Source organism: Trichoderma asperellum, chromosome 1 (genome assembly GCF_020647865.1).
Source record: "Trichoderma asperellum chromosome 1, complete sequence".
Classification (NCBI taxonomy): domain Eukaryota; kingdom Fungi; phylum Ascomycota; class Sordariomycetes; order Hypocreales; family Hypocreaceae; genus Trichoderma; species Trichoderma asperellum.
The window spans coordinates 1,072,096-1,097,704 of NC_089415.1; the positions used below are offsets into that span (position 1 = coordinate 1,072,096).

A 25,609-nucleotide genomic window follows, 5' to 3' on the forward strand; every position below is an offset into this window, starting at 1 on the left:
GTGGATATGGTGCTGGACTTGGCGGGTGGCGACGGATGGATTACCAAATCGATAGGAAAATACAGCCATCAATCCGCCATGACCTTGCGCAGCTCGCGATGCCATCTTACGTCTGTGTATAACCATTGGTGGCTTTGGCTTCTGGCGTTCCGGGAGAAGAGCCGCAGGCTAGATAGCCAAATCTCCAGTTCAACAATACTGCAAAGCGCAACCAACCACCTCATGATCACAACCAAGTGCATAGAACTCTGCAGAAGCGCAACACAAATTTCACAAACGCCAAGCAAAGACAATCAACAATGCAGAAAGTGGTCGGAAATTAGATGATTCCATTGTCATAAATCCCACGCAGCCAACCAACTTCAACCAAAAAGGACTGCCACTCACTAGTACTGTAGAAGGAAAAGACATATTGAACAGAACGAAGTGGCAATAAAATAGACCTCCCTCCCACAAACTTCATCGCAACAAATTGGTCATGCCACTCACACCCTAATAACGGAGAAATATATCAAATGAGGCCTCGAATGAGTAGAAGACCATCCCGCCAAACCTCCCGAATAACTCTCCTGTCGTCCCGTAGCCCACCTCGACCAGCACTCTGAATGACTGATGGACCAATGACTGTGACTGTGATGTGGAACATGACAAGGTGGTTGTGTAAACTCTCTGACGTGAGCTGGAGGAAAAATAAAACAATCGCGAGGGAGATGAACCACGACAAGCCTCGGATAGGACTGAGGATGAAGGCAGGCACTGGAAGAAACTCTGGTCAGTTGAACGCCCAACTGATGAGGGTCTGATGCCTCAGGAGCACATACCATTATTGGATGGTGTGTAAATGCTGCTACCAGGCCACTGTTGCAAAACATTGATTGTCCCGCAACTTCAATTTCTAGAGTTAGACAGAATCAAGGCAGGCAAGGAACGGAAGTGGCATACCTCTGGAGGAGTTTGGTTCTCGTGCTCGACGTGAGAGAAGACGTACGAGATGAAGAAGAAATGAAGAAGAAAGGAAAAAGAAGTGTTGTCAGGAGCGGGTGCCATTCCAGTAGCTGTGTGCTTTGGGACAATGCCTCCAAGTTGGCTGAAGGCTGCGGGTTTGCTGAGACCTGCGGGTTTGCTGAGACCACCACAGTAGGCTTCAACACCAAACACTTCTGGTGCTTTCTGGAGAAGCTCAGGGCGCAGATGGAGCGCCGCCACGGCCTCCATGTTAGCCGAGGACTTGTCGGCAGTGTCGAGGGAGAAACGGCGAAGAAAACCGCCGGCCAGCCAGCTGGGCCTCAATAGACCACCCGCTGGGCTGGCCGTTGGTTGTGTAAGAGAGAGAGTCTTCTTCGCACATCTCTCCCAGGGGGATGTCTGTTTTATAGGATACAAAGAAGAGGGGAGGAAGAGGAAAGAGGAAAAGGAGCAAAGGAAGGGGGGAGGAGAGAAAAGTGAGGAACCAGGAAAGCAGTAGAAGGGAATCGAAGGAAAGTCACAAGATACTTGCTCATTTTCTCTCAAAATAGATGCATAAACACGTCATTCATGATTCACTGTGCCGTTGCCCCAGGCATCCATGCAGTGTTTCCTCATATTCTTATTCCTCATTCGTTCTCCTCTCGCTTAGTGACGTCTGATAGCCAAAGTATGAATGCAATAAGCGGTCAGAGATGTAAGAAGTAAGGAATTTGAGTTGGCATTAACGGATCTGGTGTCCAGTACACTTTGTTGGGCTGCAGTTCTGTGTGAATCTAGGTACCCATCTCAAACATGTGTTCCAGCTATCATGATCCAGTGTAGAATCAATCAGTGCCACTCTACAGCTGTCAAAGAGCAGTACAACGCACTGTATTTTTGATGACGCGGTATTGTTCCTCTGCATCTAGGTAGTATGGCATGATATGAAGCAAGTTGTGGATATCATGCCGTAGTCGTAGAAATTTGGTACATATTGTAGCTGTTATATAACATTTTATCCGCTCAAATCATGCTACTGATGTATTTGGTAGTATGTCAAAAGGGCGCGAGATTCGCTTTTCCAAATTGACAAACAATTTTGCATAGTAGGATGAGTGGTGAGCGTGGTTTGCCAGACTTGAAGATTCGTCATATTCTATCTCAACAGGGACACTAACTTGAAATCAAAGAAGCGCTTAGACATACCCTCCTTACTGAAGATACGTGCTCTGATCACTACTCAGGGAAAATACCGATCTGACACTAATATCTTGCTAGTATCAAGATCTACCCCCAGGGGGAATGTTGTCAGAGGGATATGCTCTAAATTTTGGCCAAATACATCCCAATTAGCCAATATAATCATTCTTAAATGCAATACTGGTGCGACAGGGCGCTGTAAATAGCTGTAAAGCTTCCCGTTCCATCTTTTCATATCTATAGGCTCAAGGTGGAGCGGATGGATGGCGCAGGCTTCACCCACCCTAGTTGGTCGGACATCAGTTCTTCACGGCCAACGGTGAAAATGAAGCACGACAACAATAAATCTTTCGAAAAATGGAGTTCAGCTTAATGTAAATACCAAAATTATCCAAGTGCTGCTTTTTGGAGCGTACATCTACCTACCCCTGTAGACGCTTGAGCCTGATTTCAACACTTAGCTGGAAACGCCCAACTACAGGGTACAATAAAAGGATATTCAAGAGCCAGTCGTGAGCTCTGTACAGCCTCAAGTTCATGATATTATTATAATCCAGCTGTATCAAGTCATAAACGGCTTGATGCGCTCAAAACACCAGTCGTACCACTTCTCAGCCATACCAGTTCCCCCTTCTTGTATGCTTCGAGAACCATTTTCGATGTCTTCTCGGATCTTGGCAATTCGTCCCCATGGAATCACTGCAATAGAACAATAATCAGCGTCCGATGTAAGAAAAAAAAAACATAAAAATACTAAACTAGTAAAATGACGCGTACCATAACTTCCAGACTTCTCTGTTGTCACTTCTGGAGAAAGGCCACAAAAAAGCTCCGAATACGCTCCGTTGATTGGAGGAAATAAAAGTACCTTCTTGTTGATTTTCTTCAGCAGTCCGTCTCCATGATGCCGTTGGAGATCGGATCTGAGGTTTCCTGGATTGACAGTCTGCCTCTTTGTCAGCGCATGCACTGTGCGAGCTTTGTTCATCTGGACATTGACACTTACTACGCTGATAATTCCTTTGTCTTTGTTTCTCTTTGCGTATTCTGTTCCCTGATAGTATACGCCAGCTTTGCTAACCGAGTACTTATAGAAGGTGCCCTCGTCTTTTTTCTCATAGTTCATGTTGTCCGGATCGAATCCTCCCTTGGGCGATCCCATTTCTGAGTATAGTGAGCTCACCCAGACGACTCTTGTGGCGTTTGTCGAAAATGGAAGATAACTTCTGGCTGTGTTGGCCAACAATGGCGTCAACAGCTCAGTAAAGAGCAAGTGGCCGAGGTTATTCACACCTAACTGGAGTTCATATCCCTGCTTTGTCTTTGATCCTTGTGGTGGATGCATCACACCAGCATTATTGAAGAGGACATCCAATTTGGACTCTCTTTTAAGAAAATCTTTGGCTGATTTTGCAACAGCTTCCAAGTCGGATAGATCGAGGGCGAGGAATTCGAGGCGTCCAGTCGAAGAGGGACAGTCGGTTCGAACAGCGTCGATGGCTTCTGTTGCTTTTGCTTGGCTGCGGGCTGCGATGTAGACCGACGCGTTCTTGGAGTAGAGGATTTGCGCGAGCTCTTTGCCAACGCCAGTGTTGGATCCAGTAACGATATAGACCTGTGTGAAACATTAGCGATGGATCGAAAGATGACGATAACACAGACAGTTTCGCACCTTGTCCGATAAGTTGCCCAAATTATGCTCTGTGAAGGCCGGTTTGGGTGGCCACATTTGAGTCAGAACACCCATGACGCCAACAGTTGCTATGTAGCTTGATTATGTGGATAAAAGTCGGTATGGACGATGGCAATACAATATCGTCTGGAGAGAGGTCTCTGGCTCAACATGCCTGTTATATACACTTATATACCGAAATCTTCTTTATCGAGTCAAAGTCGAGTTACAGCTTTAAATGGAATTCGGGAACGTGATCGACTTATTTTCTCCGAAACTCTCCGCCCTGGATAGAGCCTCAGATCTAATGCAGCGCCAATCACGGCGTTTGGAAAGAGCCAAGTCGATATCGTCACACGGATTCAAGATAACAACGCTGACCTATGTCCGCTCGACATGGACTGTTTCTTTCCAAATCCATCGACACATTCGAAATTAATCAGCATTCATATGCTTCCCAAAGAGCTTCCTATCCTATTGTAGAAAGATTGGCTGACACAAGGGCTCCCCAGCAATCGGGATTCAGGCGGCCGCTTGTGCACTAGCGAGCGGCCGCTCTCGACGCCTCATTTTCGAATCTTGGTTTGTAGAAAAGGTTTGCCGAAATTCATTTCTTTTGAGCATGGATGACAAGTTGCGGCGCATTATCCAAATTGTTTTGTTCAAAGTTCTGTATTTCAGCGACTGGTCGCCAACTACGCATCCATCAAGGCTTCAAGACGCATATTCGTCGTGTTTGCAATCCAAGCATCCATCTTATCCGAATCCAGCCCCAAACCCATATTCACTATGCTAAACGGGTCGATATCCTTGATTGTCGTTGCTTCGCGCAGCCAATCCGAATCATGTGGCACGACAGATAAAGGATCCTTCTGTTCCAACATACGCAGCCATATCGCCGCTGAAGTGGCATCCCAGAGACCATGCCGAGCGGTGAAATCAATGGTTCCGGTACAGGTGACGGTTCCATCGCGGGTGAGGAGGTAGATACATTGTGTGTACGTGCACACCATCCAGACGCGGCGCACATTCTCCATCACGATCCAGTTACGCCACAAGTGGTTAGCCATGTCCATTTTGTCTTCAACAGCCAGGTACTCGCCGCCAAACGTGTTATGTAGAGTGACGTCGAGGGTTGCTGATTCCCAAAGCTGTGTCGTCCAGGCTTCCAGCACCGCAATTTGCTTCTCGGCCAAAGCTCGCTGGCGAATATGGCCATCGAAGAGGCGGATGAACTGATAGATGAACAAAGACAGAACTCTAGCCAGGTGCTGGCCGGTAGAAAGAGGCGTTGACGAGGCAAACATGTCAACCAGAGGATCTTTGTTTTCCGCGTTAGCCTCCAAGAGCGCATCGGCTTTGTCTTGGATATGCTGCATCACTACATGTTCGTTTTGTTCGTTTTTATTGCCGTAGACAGCCAGCGCAGCATATGCGTCTTGCAAGCATGGTGGCATTCCTGTCTCGGCAAAGAGAGATGCATGTACGATGGGGCAATGGCTGCAGTCGACCCATTGTCGAAGCCATTTTTTGATGCAGCGAATGTACTGCTGGACGGCAGAGCTGCGGATTGAGGGCGGCGTATGAAGTGATTGATGGTGGATGACCCAGAATTCAGCTTTGAGAAACCAAGGACGACTGAACAATTGGCGATTGTTCACATCAACATCACCTTGAGAAGTGTTTTGGTCTTCATCGTCATGCGCATCCCCGTCCTCGGTGAACAATAACGATGTTGATGAGTCCAATGAAGGCTCCGACGCTGTAGCTGTAGATTCTGCCCTGGAAGACCCATCTCCTCTGCCGCGGGCATAGAGACGACGAGACGAATAATGGCACTTGATTTGTTTGGTCAAGCATCGCTGGCAAAAAGGACGGCTCTTGTCGCAGCGTCGCTTTGCCTGAGTGCAGGGGATACACGCTCTTTGCCGCTGAAACGGTGCTGATTGTGGCCGAGGGTCGTAATCAGCCTCTTTAGCCATGGCTGTCTCCATAGCTGCGGATAATGCTTTGTTATCGGCGGGCTGTTTCGGAGACAGTTTACAATGCGTCTGTACCTTGTTTGCTTGGAAATTCAAAAGTGCTTCGGGTTTCGTCTGGGGCGGGAAACTGTATGTATATGGCGGGAAGTTGTATGGCGGAAAAGGGGACGAAGATTACGGGTGGTAGAAATCAGCTGCGGAACATTGTGCGGAACATTGGCGGAAAAGCCATGCTTGATTACCTCTGCACAATACTAGGCATCGCTTGTACTTGGGAATTACTCAACCTACACTAACCAGCAAGCTTGGCTACCATTAACATCCAGCGGCCAAATGATGCAATGCACACTGGGTTGGTTTTATTCACCATCTATTTGTGCAATTAGGAATTGGAAGTTGATGAGATTCTTGGCATGTTTCGCTACCTACATATGCATTCAGGAACTACTTACTAATAAAACTTCCCCAGCACCAGTGGAGCAAAGACGCGATTCAACCATCCGCAAAACATCCGCCAACCCGGGGTTTGAGAACTGCCAGTCTAAGGCATCAGGATTCATGTATCACATCAAAAGGCTTGACTTGGAAAAAAAAGGAGTTTAGATCCAACGATGGAAGGCATAAATACTACAGTCATTTCTCTCAGTCATGATGTGCTTTTATCGCCAAAGCATCGAGTACAACTTCATCTCTGCCCTTTAATACAATAGTCTACAACCCTCTCTCTCTTTTACATTACCATCATGGCCGTTCCTGTTCCAATTTTCCCTAAGCCCGACATGGTCAAAACCTTCCATAAGACACCATATGCGGCCATATCTCCTTCGCGCCCAGAACTTTCGCAGAAAGGCCGCGTCGTCTACGTGACAGGAGGAGCCGCAGGCATCGGTCTGGCCATCTGCCATGCCTTTGCGCTGGCTGAAGCTGCCACGGTCATTCTTACTGGCCGTCGCGAAGGCCCCTTGAATGAGGCTGTCAAGGCCCTCTCTAAGGAGCATCCAAACACAAGGTTTGTAGGCCAGGCTTTGGACGCATCAGATCGATCGGCGACAGAGAAAGCCTGGGCACAACTTGATAGCGACGGCATTGTCGTCGATGTCTTGGTTCTTAACGCTGCGCATATACCGGATAGGCCAGCTAGCGTGTTGGAGCTCGGATATGAAGAGCTGTGGCCCAGCTTCGTGACGAATGTCGGCGCCAACCTTGATCTCATCGATCGATTCTACCACCAAAAGAAGCGTGCGGCCGGCCAGAAGCTGGTGAGTTGCCATTACCCGAATTTGAAATGTAACAAGAGTCGTATACTAAAATATGCGCAGTCGTTAGTAAACATCTCAACCATGGCCATCCACGAACCCTCAGCCGTCACAACCTATCCCGGCTATGGTGCTACAAAGAACGCAGGAACGATGACGGTGCAGATGATTGCCCGAGGAATCTTGCCAGACGATATGCAAGTGCTGAGCTTCCATCCTGGCATAATATACACGGAATCGGTGGCAAAGGCCGGCGTTCCAGCGGAGGCCTTTGCGTGGGATGATGGTACGATCAAAACCCTTGGCTAGCCTCTTTTTTCTTTTCCATCTGGTCGCTAACAATCGCGTGTAGTTAATCTTCCCGGCCATTACGCTGTTTGGGCGACTTCCGAAGAGGCCAAGTTTCTCCACGGCCGCTTTACTTGGGCGGCATGGGATGTGGAAGAGCTGAAGACGGAAGAGGCGAGGAAGAAGATTGAAGAGGATCAAGCTTACCTACGCGTAGGAGTCATTGGCATTTGATTGACTTGTCAAAAGTCCCAAGGTCCAATGAATGGTTCTTTGTATTATATTGGTACAATCATATGTCTAAACTCCGAAATGATAGCTTTCTATCCTATCTAGACTCAACCTCAAACTAGAATAGATTTGAGAATGCTCTATTTTTACACTTGTATAGATATTAAATGTCACTGCCGAGAAGTATGCTGACTGTCCTCGATGGGCTGGGCGACACAGCGCAGCAATCTTTGGAAATGTCATTCTGACTGCACTAAATTTATCCAGTGTTCTTACCACTGTCTTAATAATTCTACAAAATGTATGAGAGCTGAATTTTGGTCTCTACCCACCAGTTCAATTCGAGGACGCGGAAGTAGCCTGACTCCACGGCATGAGAGAAACGCCATAGCGGCAACCCCAAGGATAGGTATAATCCCATACACTGTCGGTAAATATACACAAGAAAGACCATAAAAAAGGGGGGTAGGAGCTTAGAACGTACTACAGGTAGTAGTATAGTGGTGGGAATGGAAGACTTGGAGGTAAAATAGCTTGGTAACGTACTCTCATGTGCGTGCCAGCTGTCGATTTCGGCTTGTTACAGTGTGTTCATACCTACGTCCTCCCCAGAATAGTTGTTTCAATGCCCTAAGCCCATTGTTGTTATTCGTACATACCGCTCATTGGCTCCCAGTATTTTGGCAACTCTATCCCGAAATTTTTCTTCTTTTTTTATTGCCTGCATTTGTGTGCGCTTTTTCCAACTCCCAAGTTTAAAAACTTCACAAATCCACCATCGCGACCTCTTCCACTCGGAGAGAGTTTCGGGGCGCCCAACTTTCTGTGCTCACGCCTTGGAACTCTCACCGGCTCTACATCAGACGGCCAAGGATCTATGTGTCCTTCTCTACAAGGTCCTCGGCTGTCTGGTGTAGAGAACATCAGACCCGGCGATACCATATCAACCCATTGGGATGGTGTGTCGCCGGGTCTGGTGGAAGCGGGAGCTCTCTAAAAGCTCCACTGACGTAGACAGATGGTTCGCCATGGCATGAACCGTCTGTCTGCGTCAGATGCTGTTGTTGCCTGGGCTCAGCAGCAGCAGCATGCCGCTGGGGAGTTCTTGTCTCCAGGAAGGTCTACTTCCAAATCCTTTCGCAAACCCGCATCCCAACCACCCAACGCACCATCCATCAATCCATCAATCCATCCGTCTCTAAACTCGGCTACTTGAAACATGACTTAGCTCTATTTCTATCGGCAGGCAACCAAAGTTCAGCTTCTGGTATGTATGATACGACCTCTGAATTACGGTCTTTGCTGACACAGTGACAATGGCTAGTATTCATGTTCAACAATTTCCACTCTCCCTGAACAACCCGGATCCTCGTATGAGAATAAAGAGATTTCTCCTTCTTCATGAGCATCCCATCGTTTACGATAAATCTCTTCCACCGGTGGCAAATTTAAGGAAGAAAACTACGCGATCGAAGCCAACGCCAGACCTAAAAACTGCAACGCGTTACTTTCAGTAATCTTCTCCACCCAGGTAAAGGCCGCCTCCTGTTCTTCCTGGCAGCACATTTGAGCACTGCGTTCAACAAGGTAAGAACTACGACACTCTCTAAACAATCGTTGTGATAATATAGTAGTACTAATGCCATTATCAGAGGTTCCAAATCGCTATGCTACCCATTATCTGATCAACATGGATATATAAAAAACAAGACATTGAGAAAAGGAAATCGATCAAGATGGGTAAAACATTTTTCCATTGTTAAGAGCTTGGTAGGATATTAGACATTCTCGGTTAAAAGAGACGGGAGATGCTTGGATGCAATTCTACACGTGTTTCACGCAACATACACAGCTGGAATCAATGACAATTCACATGCCTTGGAATGCTTTGATCATTTCAACCAAGATTGCTGAGGATAGAAAATGCAATCACGGCCTTTTGCGCTATATTTTCTATTTACTGCATATAATCATTCGTACTCAGTCACTCATTGAATAATGACTCAATCGTATTGAACAGGATCATTGCTCGACTATGGGCTTCAAGATATGACAGTCTCACCGCTTTGTTGCCTGGCATCGCGTCTAAATGGAGCTATGGTAGTCAATTTAGGGTTTGCTCCCCATATCGAAGATACGATGGGCGTGGGTAGCTGCAACTCTGAAAGTTTCTCATACAGCCGAGATCCAATGGAGTTGATTTAGACATTCGCAGATCAAACGAAACCACGCAAGACAAAGATATTAGAGTATCAAACAGATATCTTTTTCTAGCTCTATACGCCCTACATAAAAATCATGGTGACACATCCAGAGCTTTGAGCACCCATTTAGTGGCTCTCGGTGCCTCCTCTACGTAAACAAGGCGCATCACAAGAAGGCAACATGGCAAATAGAGTGCATTTACGATTTCAAGATGGTCATACTACAAATGGGTCCGATTACTGGCTCGCGTACAGCGTGAAAGACTTAGATAGAACTGTAGAATTCATCGAGGTAGTACCGAGAGAAAGACCAGAGTATGTGGCATGATATCCATCAGCGCCAAACACTACGGTATGTCTTCCAGACTCGAGCCTTTTCCCGCTTGACCGTAACATGAAGACGCACCTCTCAAGACACCGAGAAACAGCGGTCAAGGATCCTCATCGTAAGAGATATCTTTGGCAGTAGCAAATGCCCATCATCTGCCATCGGAGGCCACCGCCACTCGCCACTCGCCACTCGCCAGCTGACCGGTCTTTTCATTAATGCAGCATTCACTTCAAAGGAAAGAGCTGCTGCCTCGTGGCTCTATTACGCGTCATGAGCAAGTTTATGTTTAGTTTTTTTTTTTCTCGCCCTCCTCACTCTTCTCTTCTCCTCTTCTCTTCTTCCCTTCTTCTCCCAATTTCTCCATCTCTTCTTCTTCCTTTGTGTCCTTATAGTTTGGGTTATTCGGGGGGCGCAGGGGGTGGCTCCCCCTTGTTGACTGCCCCTTGGCGGCCCCCCGGTGAACGTAAGTAACATTTACGATGCGCAATTCGGAGACCCAAGGCTGACAACGTGATAGCAACTGATGGTTCACCTGGATGGAAAGAAGCGGCGTCGGCTCAAGCAAAGACGACAGCTGAACCAAATATCAAATTTCAAAACACTGTCGGCGTTACCCAGAGTCACTCTACTACCGCACCCTGGAGACCTTCATCACGCACATGCGTATCTCGGATCGACAACGACAGCCGATCGAAGTAAGACGGCAGCCTCTGGTTTTCCTCTTTGGGATACGATACTGACAGAAGCACTTAGTATCACGTCTCACTCCCACGTTCCATTTTACATGATGCTCCTTGTGCAGTCTCTTCTATCTCTACTACCTCTAACATCACACTGGTTAGCTTTCCCTCTCCCCCCCCTTTCTCCTCATTGGAGTCCTGTTACTAATTGCTTTTAGAATCTTGGATTGTTTTTCCCGAAAGCTTTGGGCTCCTCCATCTTCTACATTGGGATTCTCTCTCGCCTCGGGTCTATGTCTCGGAAAAATTTTAATGTAACTTTCGGTATCATCCCATTCTTCTTTTTTTGATAAGTACTACTGTGGGAATATGGCAACGGCTCAGTTGTTTGTAACAGGGATGGAGATGGAAAATTTCATTGAACTTTTGGTGTGTGGCAAAATTGGTTGGAATTCTTTCTCTGTGGGGTGGATATCAAAGTAAATAGGAATCGCATCGCATTGATCCGAAAGTGGTGTATCCATTTCGTGTCAAGTAATTAAAAGGTAAATCGTTTTGTCTAGCCAAACCGTGCGATGGAAGATTTGCCACTGCATCAAGGAGCAGGCCACATCCAACAACAAATACTCCAGACCACTTTTCCAACCGAAGCTCGCCTATTTTTGACTGTGTGGTAAGCTTACTTTTACTTAAATATGGTTTATTCAGTCATAATGGAGGCAAAAGGGTCAGCTGAACTGACTACAGGTACGTAATGTGGCGTTTTACGGGAAGAGAAAAGATGGTGAAAAACAGCTGCGTATACCGAGAATCTTTTTTTGTCGACACTTTTCTTAGCTAATATTATATTACCACAGCTGATGTTTTTATTATAGCTAGTACTACCATTTCTGATATGGTTACAGCCGATATGACCGCAGCTGATATTATCGAAGCTGATGTCCGAAACATGGTGGTGGCTTCACGCAGCTCAGGTATAAATATGTGATCAAGTCGATGTAACAAGAAGCCATAAATGACTCAGTACAGTAGCCACGCAAAGCTTGAAACACTCTTGAAAAAATGAATTTCTTTAGTCGCAAACCAACCACCAAGAGCGGTAGCCGCACCGCAGCAACCAATGGCGACAGAAATCCAAAACCAAAGCTGAAGCTGGAGGAAAAGCCAAAGCCAACGCAAAAACCAAGACCAAAGCCGCAAACGCTTCGTATTCCCGACGTCTTTGAGAATGGCGGTCCCGTCTTTGTCATGTCTGCCACTCATCGGGGAGACATGTATCATTTGCGAGCCGCGTTGCAATTAGAAAATTGCTCCATCGTTCTCTATGACTCTAATCACCAAGACAAAACGAAGATCAAAACAAATCAGCTGGAAGAATATTTGGCGGAGTCCGTGCTGAGCAAGGGAAAGCACATTTTCGTCGTTCCGTGGGAGTATGGTGTGTTGAGTGGAAGGAAACCACTCCCTGAGAACATGATTGATTGTCTCCTCGACCGAAAGGATTACAACGCAGAAGAACGCGCTGCGCACCCCATCAAAGGTCTCAACTTGGGCACGTACAGCGAGAAGACTTCAACTGAACTCATCGCCAGCGCGCCAGAGCGTTTACAGGACATTGTGAAAGGGATGGCCATCGTTGGTGAAGCCTTGGATAACGAAAAATCAGTCGAATACCAAAAACTCTCCGCCAAATTTGCAGATATATGGAAGACAGCCGGAATTGAAGCCGGCAAAAACAATATCCTCCTCATGTATCGAGATACCGGTACGCGGGACCCCTTCCCTGTAGAGAAAATGGGCGTCTACCCAGAGCTTGACAATGGAAACGCCACCAAGGATATTTGGGACATTGTGGATGGCATAGCAAAGCAGGAAAGGAAGGCCATAACCATTTTCACATGTGGACTCAAGGGTTTCGGCATTGGGGAATACTGGAACGATATTAATGGACTGAAACCGAGTGACAAAATAACCGCAAGAGACTTTGAGGCTTACTTCCTCAAGTGGTCATACAAGCACGGCTACTACAAGATGGCCTCTGGGTTCCGGAGCGGTGCTCTGGATTTGTTTACCTTTATGGGTATTCCCACGGTATCGATTGGATTGCGCAATCTGATGGGGGAGTCGCGGCATAAACTATTGGCAAAAAAGGAATTCAAGCGAGTGAATATCCAATATGACCAGCCACGCCACGAGACAACCGCGGCCGTGACATCCGAGCGCTGGGCATCCAAGCCCGGAACGTCCAAGCCCAACGATGATCATACCGTCTTCGGCTCTCCATTCTGGGAGGCCGGGTTCCAGACACCGCAGGGTGCCAAACAGAGGGCGTTGCCAAGAGACAAAAAAGCAGCCCAAATGAAGACGCCCGGGGGCTTTGCTGGCTTTGATAGGATTGTTATAGAAGTTGGGTACAGACTTGCCTGCCATTTATACATGAACCTCACTCCATCAGTTTATAACATACAGGAGCCGCCGACTTGCGTCGTCAGCACGCATGTTGCGAGATTTTGCTATCCAAATGGAACAAAGGCAGACCAACAAAAGTATGTTAAGAACAACGAAGGGCTTGACCGCAAAGACTTGCAGGCTATGAAAGACAATAAAGCTCTCCAGCAATCAAAGGGCATGGTTGATAGATACGAGAGGGAATTAAATGAAGACTGGACAGAAATGAGGAAAGTTCTTTCTTGATCGAAGTACTATAAGGCCTATATTAGTCAATAATACAGGGACGCTTATTCTCTATCACCTAATTGCTGCTTAACCATGTTGCCATCTGTTTTTCTGTCCATCCCTTCTGCACATCAAAAGGCCCTTTTGAGTTCGATTCGCGTACTCGGCTTACTGGGCATGAGGGCAAGAGTCCCCGAAGGAGAGACAAATGTTATCGGGTTGGCTATTATCTCCACTAGCTGCGTTTAAAAAGATCGAGATGGACACGGGCCCGGCAGAAATATTTTTTGAATGGTCTTTTATCTGGCGTTCGTTGGTAATTCCATTTCCCACCCAATAAACTTTGTCAAGGCGAACACGGGAGTAGATGTTTGGGCGAAACGTTACTTGTCCTTGTGTAACTGTATAATTTCTCTATATAATGAAAATATTAACATACGAGTGAATCAAGCGACCTTCGGTTTCCCAGTTTATTGCTAGCAAGGAGTGGTGCAGTTGCCGTTTAAAGGGTGCTTGTAGTACTCGGCGATGGCAGCAGCCTTGACAGAATAATCGATGAGCTTGCCAGTGCCCGGAACCAAAGCTGCAGTAAAGTTGAAGTCTGATGGAACTTTGAAGCCGCCAAATTTGTTCCTAATATTGACGTCGTTCATGATGCCAGTCTGGTTGACGGTAAAGTCGTTGAGTGGCGGAGAAATCTCTCCAGACACTGGGTTGGTTGCAGAGGCATATTCCTCTATGGCAACCGCCTGTGAGACACCCAATTGCTTGGCAAGCGCCTGGATGGAGCACGCTTTGTTCTTGGGATTCAGCAAGAACTTGTTAGCAGCATGCATGGAGGCCATGAATCTGGTCAAGATGGCGGTTTCGACCGTGCTGCTCAACGAGGACTCGCGAATGGTGAAGGCGCTCGAGGTGACGGGAGCGACGACATCAGATATACGAGCGAGGATGTTAGGAGCTTCTCCGCTTGGTAGAGCTTCACTTTCAACGGTGAAAGGATACGTGAGGATCGTGGCATACACAGCGGTGCCGTTGGGAAGGACTTCGTTGACTAGAGCCGAGTATCTCTGGGGAGTTCCACCGACAGTCTACCGCGCAAGGAGAGAAATGATTAGCCATTAAGCCCCTAATATGCTTTCTTGTAAACCCACCATAAAGTAATAGTCATTGTTAGCAAGCGACAATCCATTGGCTGCCAGAACATCCTGGAGCAGATACGCATAGCCGCTGACGGGCGAATCGACAATAATGGGCTTGCCCTTGAGCTGCTCGACGCTGGTGATGGAAGGAATTGACGCGAGGACAAGATCCGGGCCCTGATCCAATTGGCCTATCACCGTGACGTTCTGGTTCTGGTTGAAGCGGTAGTTGAGCGCATTGTCAACCGTTGCGGTCAGAATGTCGTATTCGCCGTTGAGGATGGACGCAAAAGCAGCCGAGCTATTGGCGACCTGATTGTAAATAACATTGAGGCCATTCTCAGTGAAGAAGCCCAGCTGGTTGGCCACGGAATAGGTGGCTGTAGCTAAGCTTTACGGAAAGGAGAGCTGTGGTTAGCGACTAACTCGTTGGCAATTAAAGGCGCAGGCGAAGCTCACAATGCGGCATATTGGACGGTGTCCAGGGCCTGACTAGACGCTAGAAGAGAGGCCAACGCAAGAGAATGCAACTGCATTGTCGGCTATAGATGCCTGAAACTGAGAGAAGCTTGCTGTTGCTCTATTCTCCTAGTCTCTTTTCCTCTTGCCTCACAGCACGACGAGGTCTCCAGTATTTGGCAGCATAGCTATACTTATATGTAATTCCGACTGTACAGCACGCAAGCTCCTCCTAGAGTCGGAACGGCTTTGGCAAGGATTATAGCTAGCCATGCAGCTTAAACCATGCAGCCGACACGTTGTGGGTTGGGCCACGAACCATTAACCGTGAACTGAACTGGGGTCGGAGCAAAGAGCCTAAAAGAGAGTCCCTGTTGGGCTCAGAATCTCGGCCATGGGAGAAAGACGCCCAGCCGCTGTTTTCTCCGTTGTCCTACTTTGCACTTGGGCAGAGACATTGCCTTTTGTAATCGAGATTTCCCAGACAACGTTCGAATCGCGATGCAGGCCGTGGCTGTCTGCCGCGAGACGAAAATAAGTATCTTCTTGTTGAAGTATGATATCAGTTGTGCATCTCGGAAGCCGCGTGCAGTTGGTGGGCCCAGACTATCGAAGAAAATAGAGATTAACTCTGGTCGATATGCCCTGTTGAGATCAAAACCGTGGACCGAATTCCATTCAATACTCACATCAGCCTCCTCAACATGCCGCCAAATACTCTACAGCAAGTTATAGATATGGTGGCCGGCGATTGACTCTACCATGAGGAACAGATTGATGCAGCATCGACAAGCCTGAATTCATTCTATTGCTCAGCATCTTTGGCGCTGCTCTAGTCTTTGGCGTTAGAGTAGTGGACATCATGGCGCATAAAACATGAAATGTAGATGGAACAATTACGGTCGGTGGTTGAAAATTGCAGTAACAGTTATAAATGCGTAACTGAGTTACCAGAGTGCTATAGCGACTTCAATACAGCGTGCTTGGTCGCTATAAATACAGCGGTTGAAGCGCTAAACAGCGATTTTTAGCGCGCTGACAGACTCCGATTTTCTCTGCTGCTGGGTTCCGCCTCTCCAAACAGGCACAATCTTTGATAGAGACGGTCATGATTTTTCTATCTCATCAATGGCTTCTTTTTCTTTTTATGAATCGCAACATTTGAATTCGGTGCTCTGCTTACAAAATAAAGGCTTTGTTTGAACAAGATAGAAGTGCTTCCTGGGGAGATGTTAATTTCCAGTCCAATACATGTAAAGCGTAATAGTAAAAACAGTTTCTCTTCATGTCATATCCAATCTGGTGTAACTTCATTACTCACAATAAAACAAAGGAAATCCGCCAACATAAATAGACCATTTCATATCTACGCAGCCGTGTCTGCAAACAACGCACGCTCCACAATCTTCTCCAGCTCCATCACATCTTCCTGCGTTTGGCCTCGTAGCCAATCTTCCGCCTTTTGCACAATGAGTTCCCACACGTCCTTTTCGTCCGCCAGCTTCTTCCTCAGATACACCACGGCGCAAAGAGTGGCCAGCACCGTATGCAGCTGGCCGTACTGACCGGGAAGCTCAATGCCCGCCAACGCTGCCGACTTTGTCATTCCCACAATCGTTTCCAGTCTCGGGGTCCAATCCCAATTGCCGATAAATGTTTGCTCTGAAAATAGCGCTGACATTGGAGCGGTTTGCTCTAGCAACGGGGCCGGCATAAGAGTGCTTTCAGCATCAGAAAAGTCAGTCTTATCTTCTGGTTGGGCTAAAAAGCTATCGAAATCAAAGTCTGACAAAACATCGTCAGATTTCGCGCGTTTGTTTGAATCGTCTGTAGAAGCGTGAGTGGATTCTCTCTTCGTCGAGCTAGGGGCGCCAGCAGAAAGATTGTCTGCATTTAGTTGCATTAGAGGTCCTCCAAGGCCAAAAGGACTTGTCGCTGCCTGATTCGACTGGTTCATGGGGCTTGAATGGCCAGACATGAACCCTCCGGTATTGCTGGATGATGAACTCCGAAACACCGCGGGAGGGTTGGCTGAAGACAAACTCCCATGCGGCATTCCGCTAGCAATCACAGGTGTAACCACATTTGCCTGTTGAGGTTGTTGTTGCTGCTGCTGTTGTTGTTGCTGCTGCTGCTGTTGTTGTTGCTGCTGCTGCTGCTGTTGTTGCTGCTGCTGCTGTTGTTGTTGCTGCTGCTGTTGCTGTTGTTGCTGCTGCTGTAGCTGTTGTTGCTGCTGCTGTTGCTGCTGCTGTTGTTGTTGTTGCCGAGCCATCATTAGTCTCTTTTTGTTTTGCTGTTCTAATAACATAGTCTGAATTTGATAATCCTGCAGCGCACTATTTGTTTGCACCATGGAGCGTTGGTGTACCATAGCTTGTGCTATGGCTTGCTGCTGTGCCATAGCTTGCTGATGTGCCATAGATTGCTGTGGTGTCATGGCCTGTTGTTGTGCCATCTGTAGATGCCATGCCATACCCTGCGGTTGTGTCACACCCTGTGGTTGTGCCATTGGTAGTCCCATTTGTATACGGCCTGTCTTACATAGTTGCTGTGGCATAGGAGGTTGTATCACCCTAGCCTGTGATTTCCCCATATCTTGCATATCATATCGACTACTTGATGCTGATGATCCCGCATTAGCTGGCATCGTATGTAGCTTACACTTCCTCCTAGGCCTAGTACGTAGGCTGGCTGCAGCGATATTTTGCTGCGCAACATGTTGAGCGCCAGGGCTATTAATCACGCTCCGTTCTTCAGCTTTTTCTTCGTTGTTGCTTATAATCACTTTCCCTTGATTCTCATCGGTATTGTCTTCAGCGTCTTGAATGGCGACGAATGAGCACCACTTGCCGCTGACTTGGTACTGCGTTCCTAGACGTACACCTTCCCTCTTGACCATGTCGCTGAATTGGCCGTCGTATCGCTGTCGCAAGAGTTGTCCCTCTTCGTCCTTGGCATGGAATATCCAGCCCCGGCCATCTTCAAGCTCTCTCGTGGCCTTGCGAGCTGCCAGCTGGTGTATAGTGGTGCCCTTCTCCGGAAGGATGGTGATGGGAATTTCCAACGAGAGAGGGCCTTGATTGGAGGTTCCTCTGAGGATGACACTCTTTGGCTGGAGATTGGGTGTCGAGTCAGAAAGCAAGACGTAAACAGTCGTGCGACTGAATGGATAAAGATGCGGAATTTTGAAAGGTGCTTGGAGGTAACGTGGAACGGTGACAGCTGGCAGATCCACCTTTAACTTGGAGGTCCCAGACATCTCCAAGTCTTCGTCCTGGACGCTTTCATCAAACAGGGAAATCGAAATCTGATATTTTCCTGTAGCATTGATGTTTTCCGACTTAGTAGAGTCTGCCGACTTAGTAGAGTCCGCCGACTTAGTAGAGTCCGCCGACTTAGTAGAGGTTTGCTTCAGGGTCATGGCAACCATGACCTTTTCAATAATCTCAAAATCGTCTCCATCTTCCTCTTCTCCATAATTGATATCCAGGGTGTAATCATTGATATGAGGTGTAAGAGCCCCCTTGAGCATTCGAACTAGCATTTTGTCTACTCTTTCGCCATCCGCTACAGCCTGAGCAAAGCCGTTACCCGCTCGAGCAACGCCTTCGATCAAAGCATGGCTGGCCATCTCTCCCACGCCCAATGCGAAGACTCGAATAGCGCCATTACTTTGAGTTACATGCGTATTGATGAGCTGAAACAATTGTTCTTGGTTCCAAGTCTCTCCATCAGTGAGTAAAATGACTTCGAGATTCATATCACTGTACCGTCGATTAAATATCTCCGCCATTGGGTTGTACATTTCTGTACCGCCAAAGTTGGAATCAAATGAGCTAACGTGATTAATGGCCATTCTTAGCGAAGTTTCGTCATATGTCTGGGATCTCTCCCACAGAAACGAGTAACTTGTTCCAAAGCTGCAGATATTAAACTTGACTCCAACAGGCAAAGACTTGAGAAAGACTTTCAATGCCTCGACGACGTTGCGCATCTTGAAACCGGTACCCATGCTGCCACTTCTATCGCACATAAAGACCACTTCGGACATGGTCATAGGCAGGTTGAATCTAGGAACGAGCGTCGTCATCAAAGCTCGTTGGTTTGGAATTGTGGGATGCGTTTCGAGGATAGCCATAGGGTCACCGAGGCCAGTGGCGACGATTTGGATCACGAAATCTTTGTTTAGCTCTGCCGAGCCTTGCGATAAAGTTGCATACGCTCTCTGCAGAGATGGCGGCTCAGAAGTTGCCGCAGAAAGAGTGCCAATGTTGACAGAGATCGGATGCGACGGCGATTGAACGCTCTTGATGGTTGAGCTGCCCGACACGTCAACATCAATAGTGATGCTGATATGCTCCCCGCCCTGTAAAGGACTCGCCTCTCCCAGGGTGTATTGCCCATATCGCTGAGCCACGCTCGTGGGGATGGTAAACCGCAGTCCATCAACTTGAGCATCATGCTTCAGCTCTCCCAGGTATGTGATTTCGACTTTGACAGTTTCACCAGTGGGAATATTGCCGAGCGATGTTGTAAAGACGTCGGAGGCCTCTAAAGACTGTTCGAGCAATCCTGCCGTCTTTCCTTGTGCAACTGCAGCATCAAAGGCCTGCTTGGCTTCGTTTCGCTCCTTTACGACGCCCTTGATGACGCGCGAGCCAACTGTGCAAGTTAATGCAACCACAGATACTCCATCGTAGAGAGGGAATAGGTAGCTCACGTTCTCAACGTGGCTGGCGGTGCCTGTCTTGGGGCTATGAAAGGTCTGCGTCAGGACAGTCCGCGATGTTGAAGAAACGATGACGGTGTGAACATCGAGAGAGATGAGAGGAAGAAATTTCCGGAGGCCATTGCTATTGGTATAGAGTCCACAGGTAGGATTGGCTATCCATCGAGGCTGGGGCTGGAAAAAGGAAGTCATGTCTGCAGTAGATATGAATAAATTGAGATGGACGCAATAGATTTTGATAAGAAGCAGTCATAGATTTGGATAACGATAACGCAGAATAAACAAAGAGACAATCAATATGAGTGAATAGAAGTAGAGGCAGACTTGATAAGATGTGATAAGATGTGATTAGGGGTGGGTAATGTATTATATTTAACAGGAAATGAAGCAGTCAGATAAGATATTCAGTGCCTGTGTTTAAGTGAACAGCTCAAACCCAAAGTCGGGAGCGTTCTGATGGTGTGGTGACGCCTGGTGGCTGAGCTTGGTGGCTGAGCCTGGTGGTTAAGACCAGCTGGGTAGCAAAAGAAATATGAGATGAAGCCAACAAGTGGCGAGATTAAATGCCACAAGGGTAAAGTTGGGTGGTTTAGGGGACAAGTGATGAAGATTGGTCCAGGCTGATGAGGATGGAGGAGTCGAGAGGAACACAGAGGCAGGACGGTCGAGGGTTTAAGTAGTTTTTCCTCGCTCAATGGTGATACCATCCGACTCTCAGATTCCACTTAATACAGCCAACCATCTTACACGGTGATATCTGCATCCAATTGCGAGAATGCTTCAAAAAGGCGAATCTTTCTTCCGGCAAGGCAGCAAACCTTGGTTGCCGCCTGGATGCGAACCACCAATCAGGTTGTGTAGATGAGTCACCCGAGGCATACATACACTGTGTAAACATATATGCCTGCGACTTGATTCCATTCCTGCCTCTCGTTATATTTCCTGCTGAACAAGATTTGGTTCATGAATGAATCAAGTAGCCTATACTGTGGCCGGAAGTGCGATGCCACAGCGTTGCGCCATTGGCCAAAGTGCTGTTTTATGCTATTAGTATTCTCATATAAGCGTGTGAAATGCGGGTGAGAGACTGCCTCTGCTGCAATACATGAGTTGAATCACACATCAACAATCCATTATTATTATTTTTTTTTCTTTTTTCAACAAAAGTATAAACACTTGTTAGAGGTTAATCAATTCTCTCAATCCCTATCCATATACCATTTACCATCACCAATGTATTTGTCCAGGCAACCTAGCAGGATACTGCCAGGTGGTTCGATATCCTATCCCAGTGCCTTGCAACGCAGCTCACACTATGTCTCAATCCTGCGTGACCAAAGCTACCCCTCTGTACGGGCACAATTTCCCGGGAGTAAAGGTGAAAATGACAAATGAATACGAGGAAATTCATTCATTCATTCATCCAGCTGCAATCAGAGTACGGGATATGCCCCAACAATTCTTTTTTTTTTTTTTTTTTTTTTTTTTTTTTTTTTTTAAATCCGCTAGTTGATTCTACCTACTGCCCACAAAAACAAGATTGTGTCGTGAGATATAGAATATCACCATTTGTGAACATCCATGGCACGCAGACATACGACAGGTGTGTGTTCAATTATCCATGTGAAAAATAAAAAAGGATACGTAAATTTATAGGAAGAAAAATGAACATGAATTCACTACTGTGAAAATATGGCGAATGCGCACATCCGTCGCAGACGCAAACACTTCAGCCGATAATCCAGACGTTTGGGTCTTGAGATTTGCCTGAGGTCATATTCACCCTCTATCTGGTGGTCGCTTTTCTACATCTTTTTACGACCGGCCGATCGAGCCTTCAGTCGAGCGATCGCCTTCTACTCTTCTGCGGCTGGACATTGCATTTGATCCTCAGTGTCCGGCGACAATGGTTGCGCTAGGAGAAGTTTTACATTGGTGTGAGTAAAAATGCTAGATGCGACAGCTACTTGGTTTCATTCTTTGCCAGAGACTCAACGAGCTCAATCGAGGGAAGAAGCAATGTGATGGTACCGAATCTAACTAAGTTGAGGTACAAGTATGTCCGGTTAGATGACCGCGAATGAATCGAGGACAAGTACGCAAAAGATAGATTTGAGAAGAGTATTATGACCTTGGATATGCCACTCCGACGCTTGTTAATCTCAGCTTTACCTTAAGACCTCGACCGCAATGTAGTTTGGTTTCGGAGGACGGTTCCAGTGGTACCCCGTACAAAGAACATGGTTTGGATCCCCATCGAAGCTCTGCTCAAACAAACGTCGTCTATAGTCAATGTTTTTTTTTTTTTTTTTTTTTTTTTGGGAATCGGGGCTCTCAATGTGGCTAAAGAGAATCTTTCCTTTGCCTAAAGGAACTTTTATGCAGAAGGATTATCACATAACGTTATTAGAAGCAGAATCCAATGCGCTTGAGCATGGAGATGATTATTTTAAACGCTTGTCATTTTTTGATATAAAATATCATGGCCCGCTCTTTTCAAGAGTTCCAGACTTAAGCTTCGTCTCTCCTCGGTGGTATACTCCTAGAGCGTAACATTTACTGTGCCAACTGTCATATTTCTTCTTCTTCATCGCCGCCATCCGAGATGATGCGTCGTGCGAAGGAGCTACATCTGCAAGATTGAGGCCTGCCAGCTATCGTGGGCGTCGTATACGATGATCGATTGTTTCGGTTGCTCGATCTAGTCAATCAGTTGAGGCTCTTTCACGAAGCACAAGCCGCCCTGGTTACAGTATGTGTACTGACGGTGTATGGATTGGGTTATGAAAGATGAAGAAAGGATCCTATGGCTACCTGAAGAATATCGTGCGTCTACATCGGCGGTGGTGGGATCAGCGGTCGCTATCGGCTACCATTCAGGCCGTGTATTGATGATAAAGTTCTCTTAGAGTGGGGGCAGCATAACGATCTCTTGGCTACAAGCAACCCTTTTCCGGTGTTAAGTGGCGATCTACACAGCTGGTTATTTGAATCGACGTCCCGAAGCTTCTATACCCTTAGAAGAAGGAAGCCTGGCCAGCAACTATTTACTACCTTGGCCTGCCAGCCCTGGGTTTATTAGGGTCCAATTGTGCTATGGGAAGAAGTCAGCTTGATGTCTTTCTCTTTGGTTTCCTTTTCACTCTGATTTCAGAGGTCATAGAAGCCGATCATACGTCATATTGGAAGAGGCTGTGGGCGTTGTTCTGGCCTTTCTCGACCAATGGAGGGCAGGGTCGGAGATCAATGTTTTATATACAGAAAGTCACATAGTTTACGGCTGGGCTCATGTGCGGCGTGCGCGTCTTCCTTGCATGTGCTGCTATACCAGAGGAGGCAGCAGCGCATTTACAATTACAGTTACGTCGTCGTAGTAATTAGTTGTCTGTTAAGCGTACATAGCAAGATTGCTATTACTGTCTTATCCGCCCTGGTGAATATTCTCATGCTATCTGTAGATCATGTCAGTACACGATAGAAACCGACTTTTTCCCTCAAAGAATAATGCCGTTTAGTGTATCTTGCAAGATCTCCATCGCGTTTTTGTCCGTTTTTTTTTTTTTTTTGAGTTAACGATCCTTTACTGGGAGTTTGAAGCCTCCATACCTGAAGTCCCTGAAGTCCCTGAAGTCCCTGAAGTCCCTGAGGACCCTGGAGTCCCTGAGAATCCCGAAGATCCGGAACATGCATTTGGTTCAAATCTTTGCCAGATATATTTGGCAGAGCTCTTCATCTACTACCCCCGCCAGCTGTGGCGGATGGAACTCAGGAATTTGGTTGACAAAACTGGATTGTTTATTTTATGAAATTGTGTATACAATGTTATTGCAAGCCAACGGGCACGCATGCGCCTACTAGTACAAGAGTTTCTCTTCATGAGACTCCAAGAGGAGTATACCGTCCAAAAAACACAAACTGTCACTTCCCATATAAGGATTATATACACTCCTGTAACTGATGATGGTTCCACTATGCCCCGATGGCGACATGGAGCGTATGCTTGCCTCTTATATGACGCGCATTCCTTTCTATAAAAGTTACCGCCTGAGAGAAGATGTCTGCTAGCCGACATGAGCTCTTCGCCGGCAGTTGCTCAATCCCTCCAAAAGAAAATGCCACTCTTCGTCATCACCTTCGCTCTAGAATGCTCCCACAGCGCTTGGCTCCAGTTGCATAACGAATGTAAATGGGAGAGTTCTCATGGAGGGTGGTAACCAACTCAATCATATGTGCCTTCAGTTTGATCGAGCCGGAGAGAGATTAAGCCCAATTGTCAGCTTTGCGTAGCGCTAGTAAATGTTGTTTGATTGGTAGAATTGTGTTTACATGATCAATTCATGGGTCTATTTTCATTTTGCGATCCCCGATTATTGTCACTCTGATTTGCTCCGTTTGCGTGGCGGAGATAACGAACGTGTTGGTTTCTTACAGTATCCTGATATGCCTGGATCCTTTGTCCTGCGGCCCCTTTTAGGAGCTTAGTCTCCTCCTTGACTGATGTTGCCTCATCCCAGAAACGCTCTCCGTGGACTCCTCAAACCCACGGGTCCAGAGGCGAGTTGAACTGGACTTGGTATTGGCTCACGCGCAGCCGACATTCGACGTCCTCCCAGATGACACGGAACTGCAGGACTCGCTGGGAGATGGAGTAGACTTCCAGGGTGGTGCGATACTCGGGGTTCTCCCAAAAGATACAGCGGCCAAAGAAGTCAGCAACGAGGTGAGAGTTACGGATACCAAAGAAGATGCTGTCAGATAGGATGGAGGCGATGGACTACCCCTAGGAGGTGGTGATGTCGAGATCAGCCCGTCGGAGTTTCGGATGCCCATGCTGAAGAGATTCTTCTAAGAGACCCTTGCAGTAGCTCGGCATCTTCCGGAAGACTCTCCACGATATTTGGGTAAATGTTTCTTTCCGTGGTAGAGTTATGCCTGCTGCATGGTCTTTGGTCATCCATCCTCCGGAGCCATCGTCATACGATGGGTATGACGCCGCTAATGGTGCGGGCGTTGTATTTATAAAATAAGAAGGTCGTGGTTATCGGAGGAAAGGGTATGTTGGATAAAAGGAAATAGTACTGCTAGGGAACGGGGGTTTATTCGATATACCGTATAGGACATCGGGTGGCGAGGGCGCTGTCCTCGAGAGTGCTATCCGGCTCTGTCGGTATGACGGGTTAGTATGAGCGCAGATATATGTATAGTGCCATGGGTTTGCTTGATATAGAACAGATGTATATAACGAAGACAAACCTCTGTTGTCTTTTCCCCCTTCCATTGGCAGTATGTTGTGAAGATGTTTGCCACGGCGGCTGCTAAACTGAATGGCCTCTGATTTAAATGGTCCGTGGCGTGAAAAGGGTCTATCAATATCGTAACATCTGTGCCGTCCTTGTCTATGAGGCGACTTTTGCTTCGTCTTTGACAGCGCTTCGTTGCTGATTCTGATTCGTAGCAGTTAGACTTCGCCAAGCAGTTATGCTGTAGTTGTTCAACCAGTATAGGTACGAGTAACACAAGCATTGGATGGCATATTGCCCATCATCACAAGGTGTGGCGCCCCATGGCGATCGCTCTGTTTTGTAGCTATTCCTTCGCTCTCCATTATTCAAGTTGGCTTCAATCCGTGCTTGCTAGTGATATGGCTCTTCAACAATCCATGGCTCAAGTGTTCAAGCATCGTTCGTCATAATCTTCCTCTGCTGTATCAAAAGTCCCACGGTATTGTGTCGTTCTCAGCCTTTTCAGTTCTGTAACCATCTGTGCCTGATTGGTTTGGAAGGCCATTGTCATCTGCCACCGATTCATACA

General features: G+C 47.1%; 8 protein-coding genes across 8 annotated transcripts; 2 read left to right on the top strand and 6 right to left on the bottom strand.

The window, feature by feature from the left end:
- Window positions 1–511: 511 nt before the first annotated feature.
- TrAFT101_000312 (uncharacterized protein) lies at window positions 512–1,502 on the bottom strand (the record flags this gene model as incomplete). Its single annotated transcript, XM_066125980.1, has 3 exons — window positions 512–756; window positions 822–886; window positions 1,495–1,502. The coding sequence occupies 3 exons, from the start codon at window positions 1,500–1,502 to the stop codon at window positions 512–514; spliced, it is 318 nt and encodes a 105-aa protein (XP_065982077.1).
- A 1,208-nt stretch (window positions 1,503–2,710) lies between these two features.
- TrAFT101_000313 (uncharacterized protein) lies at window positions 2,711–3,895 on the bottom strand (the record flags this gene model as incomplete). The annotated part of the gene is made up of 4 exons (XM_024899116.1): window positions 2,711–2,847; window positions 2,926–3,094; window positions 3,155–3,763; window positions 3,821–3,895. The coding sequence occupies 4 exons, from the start codon at window positions 3,893–3,895 to the stop codon at window positions 2,711–2,713; spliced, it is 990 nt and encodes a 329-aa protein (XP_024764520.1).
- Window positions 3,896–4,515: 620 nt separating this feature from the next.
- TrAFT101_000314 (uncharacterized protein) lies at window positions 4,516–5,814 on the bottom strand (the record flags this gene model as incomplete). Its single annotated transcript, XM_024904309.2, has 1 exon — window positions 4,516–5,814. One exon carries the CDS (start codon window positions 5,812–5,814, stop codon window positions 4,516–4,518), a length of 1,299 nt encoding a protein of 432 aa, XP_024764521.1.
- Window positions 5,815–6,487: 673 nt separating this feature from the next.
- Window positions 6,488–7,684, top strand: TrAFT101_000315 (uncharacterized protein). Its single transcript, XM_024899251.2, has 3 exons — window positions 6,488–7,061; window positions 7,122–7,344; window positions 7,411–7,684. The coding sequence occupies exons 1-3, from the start codon at window positions 6,546–6,548 to the stop codon at window positions 7,578–7,580; spliced, it is 909 nt and encodes a 302-aa protein (XP_024764522.2). The 5' UTR covers window positions 6,488–6,545; the 3' UTR covers window positions 7,581–7,684.
- Window positions 7,685–11,854: 4,170 nt separating this feature from the next.
- On the top strand, window positions 11,855–13,486 carry TrAFT101_000316 (uncharacterized protein; the record flags this gene model as incomplete). Its single annotated transcript, XM_024903238.2, has 1 exon — window positions 11,855–13,486. The coding sequence occupies one exon, from the start codon at window positions 11,855–11,857 to the stop codon at window positions 13,484–13,486; it is 1,632 nt and encodes a 543-aa protein (XP_024764524.2).
- A 458-nt stretch (window positions 13,487–13,944) lies between these two features.
- TrAFT101_000317 (uncharacterized protein) lies at window positions 13,945–15,146 on the bottom strand (the record flags this gene model as incomplete). Its single annotated transcript, XM_024904310.2, has 3 exons — window positions 13,945–14,559; window positions 14,623–15,001; window positions 15,070–15,146. The coding sequence occupies 3 exons, from the start codon at window positions 15,144–15,146 to the stop codon at window positions 13,945–13,947; spliced, it is 1,071 nt and encodes a 356-aa protein (XP_024764525.2).
- Window positions 15,147–16,435: 1,289 nt separating this feature from the next.
- Window positions 16,436–19,990, bottom strand: TrAFT101_000318 (uncharacterized protein; the record flags this gene model as incomplete). The annotated part of the gene is made up of 1 exon (XM_024907389.2): window positions 16,436–19,990. The coding sequence occupies one exon, from the start codon at window positions 19,988–19,990 to the stop codon at window positions 16,436–16,438; it is 3,555 nt and encodes a 1,184-aa protein (XP_024764526.2).
- Window positions 19,991–24,332: 4,342 nt separating this feature from the next.
- On the bottom strand, window positions 24,333–25,076 carry TrAFT101_000319 (uncharacterized protein; the record flags this gene model as incomplete). Its single annotated transcript, XM_024904312.2, has 3 exons — window positions 24,333–24,546; window positions 24,908–24,959; window positions 25,052–25,076. The coding sequence occupies 3 exons, from the start codon at window positions 25,074–25,076 to the stop codon at window positions 24,333–24,335; spliced, it is 291 nt and encodes a 96-aa protein (XP_024764529.2).
- Window positions 25,077–25,609: the final 533 nt, after the last annotated feature.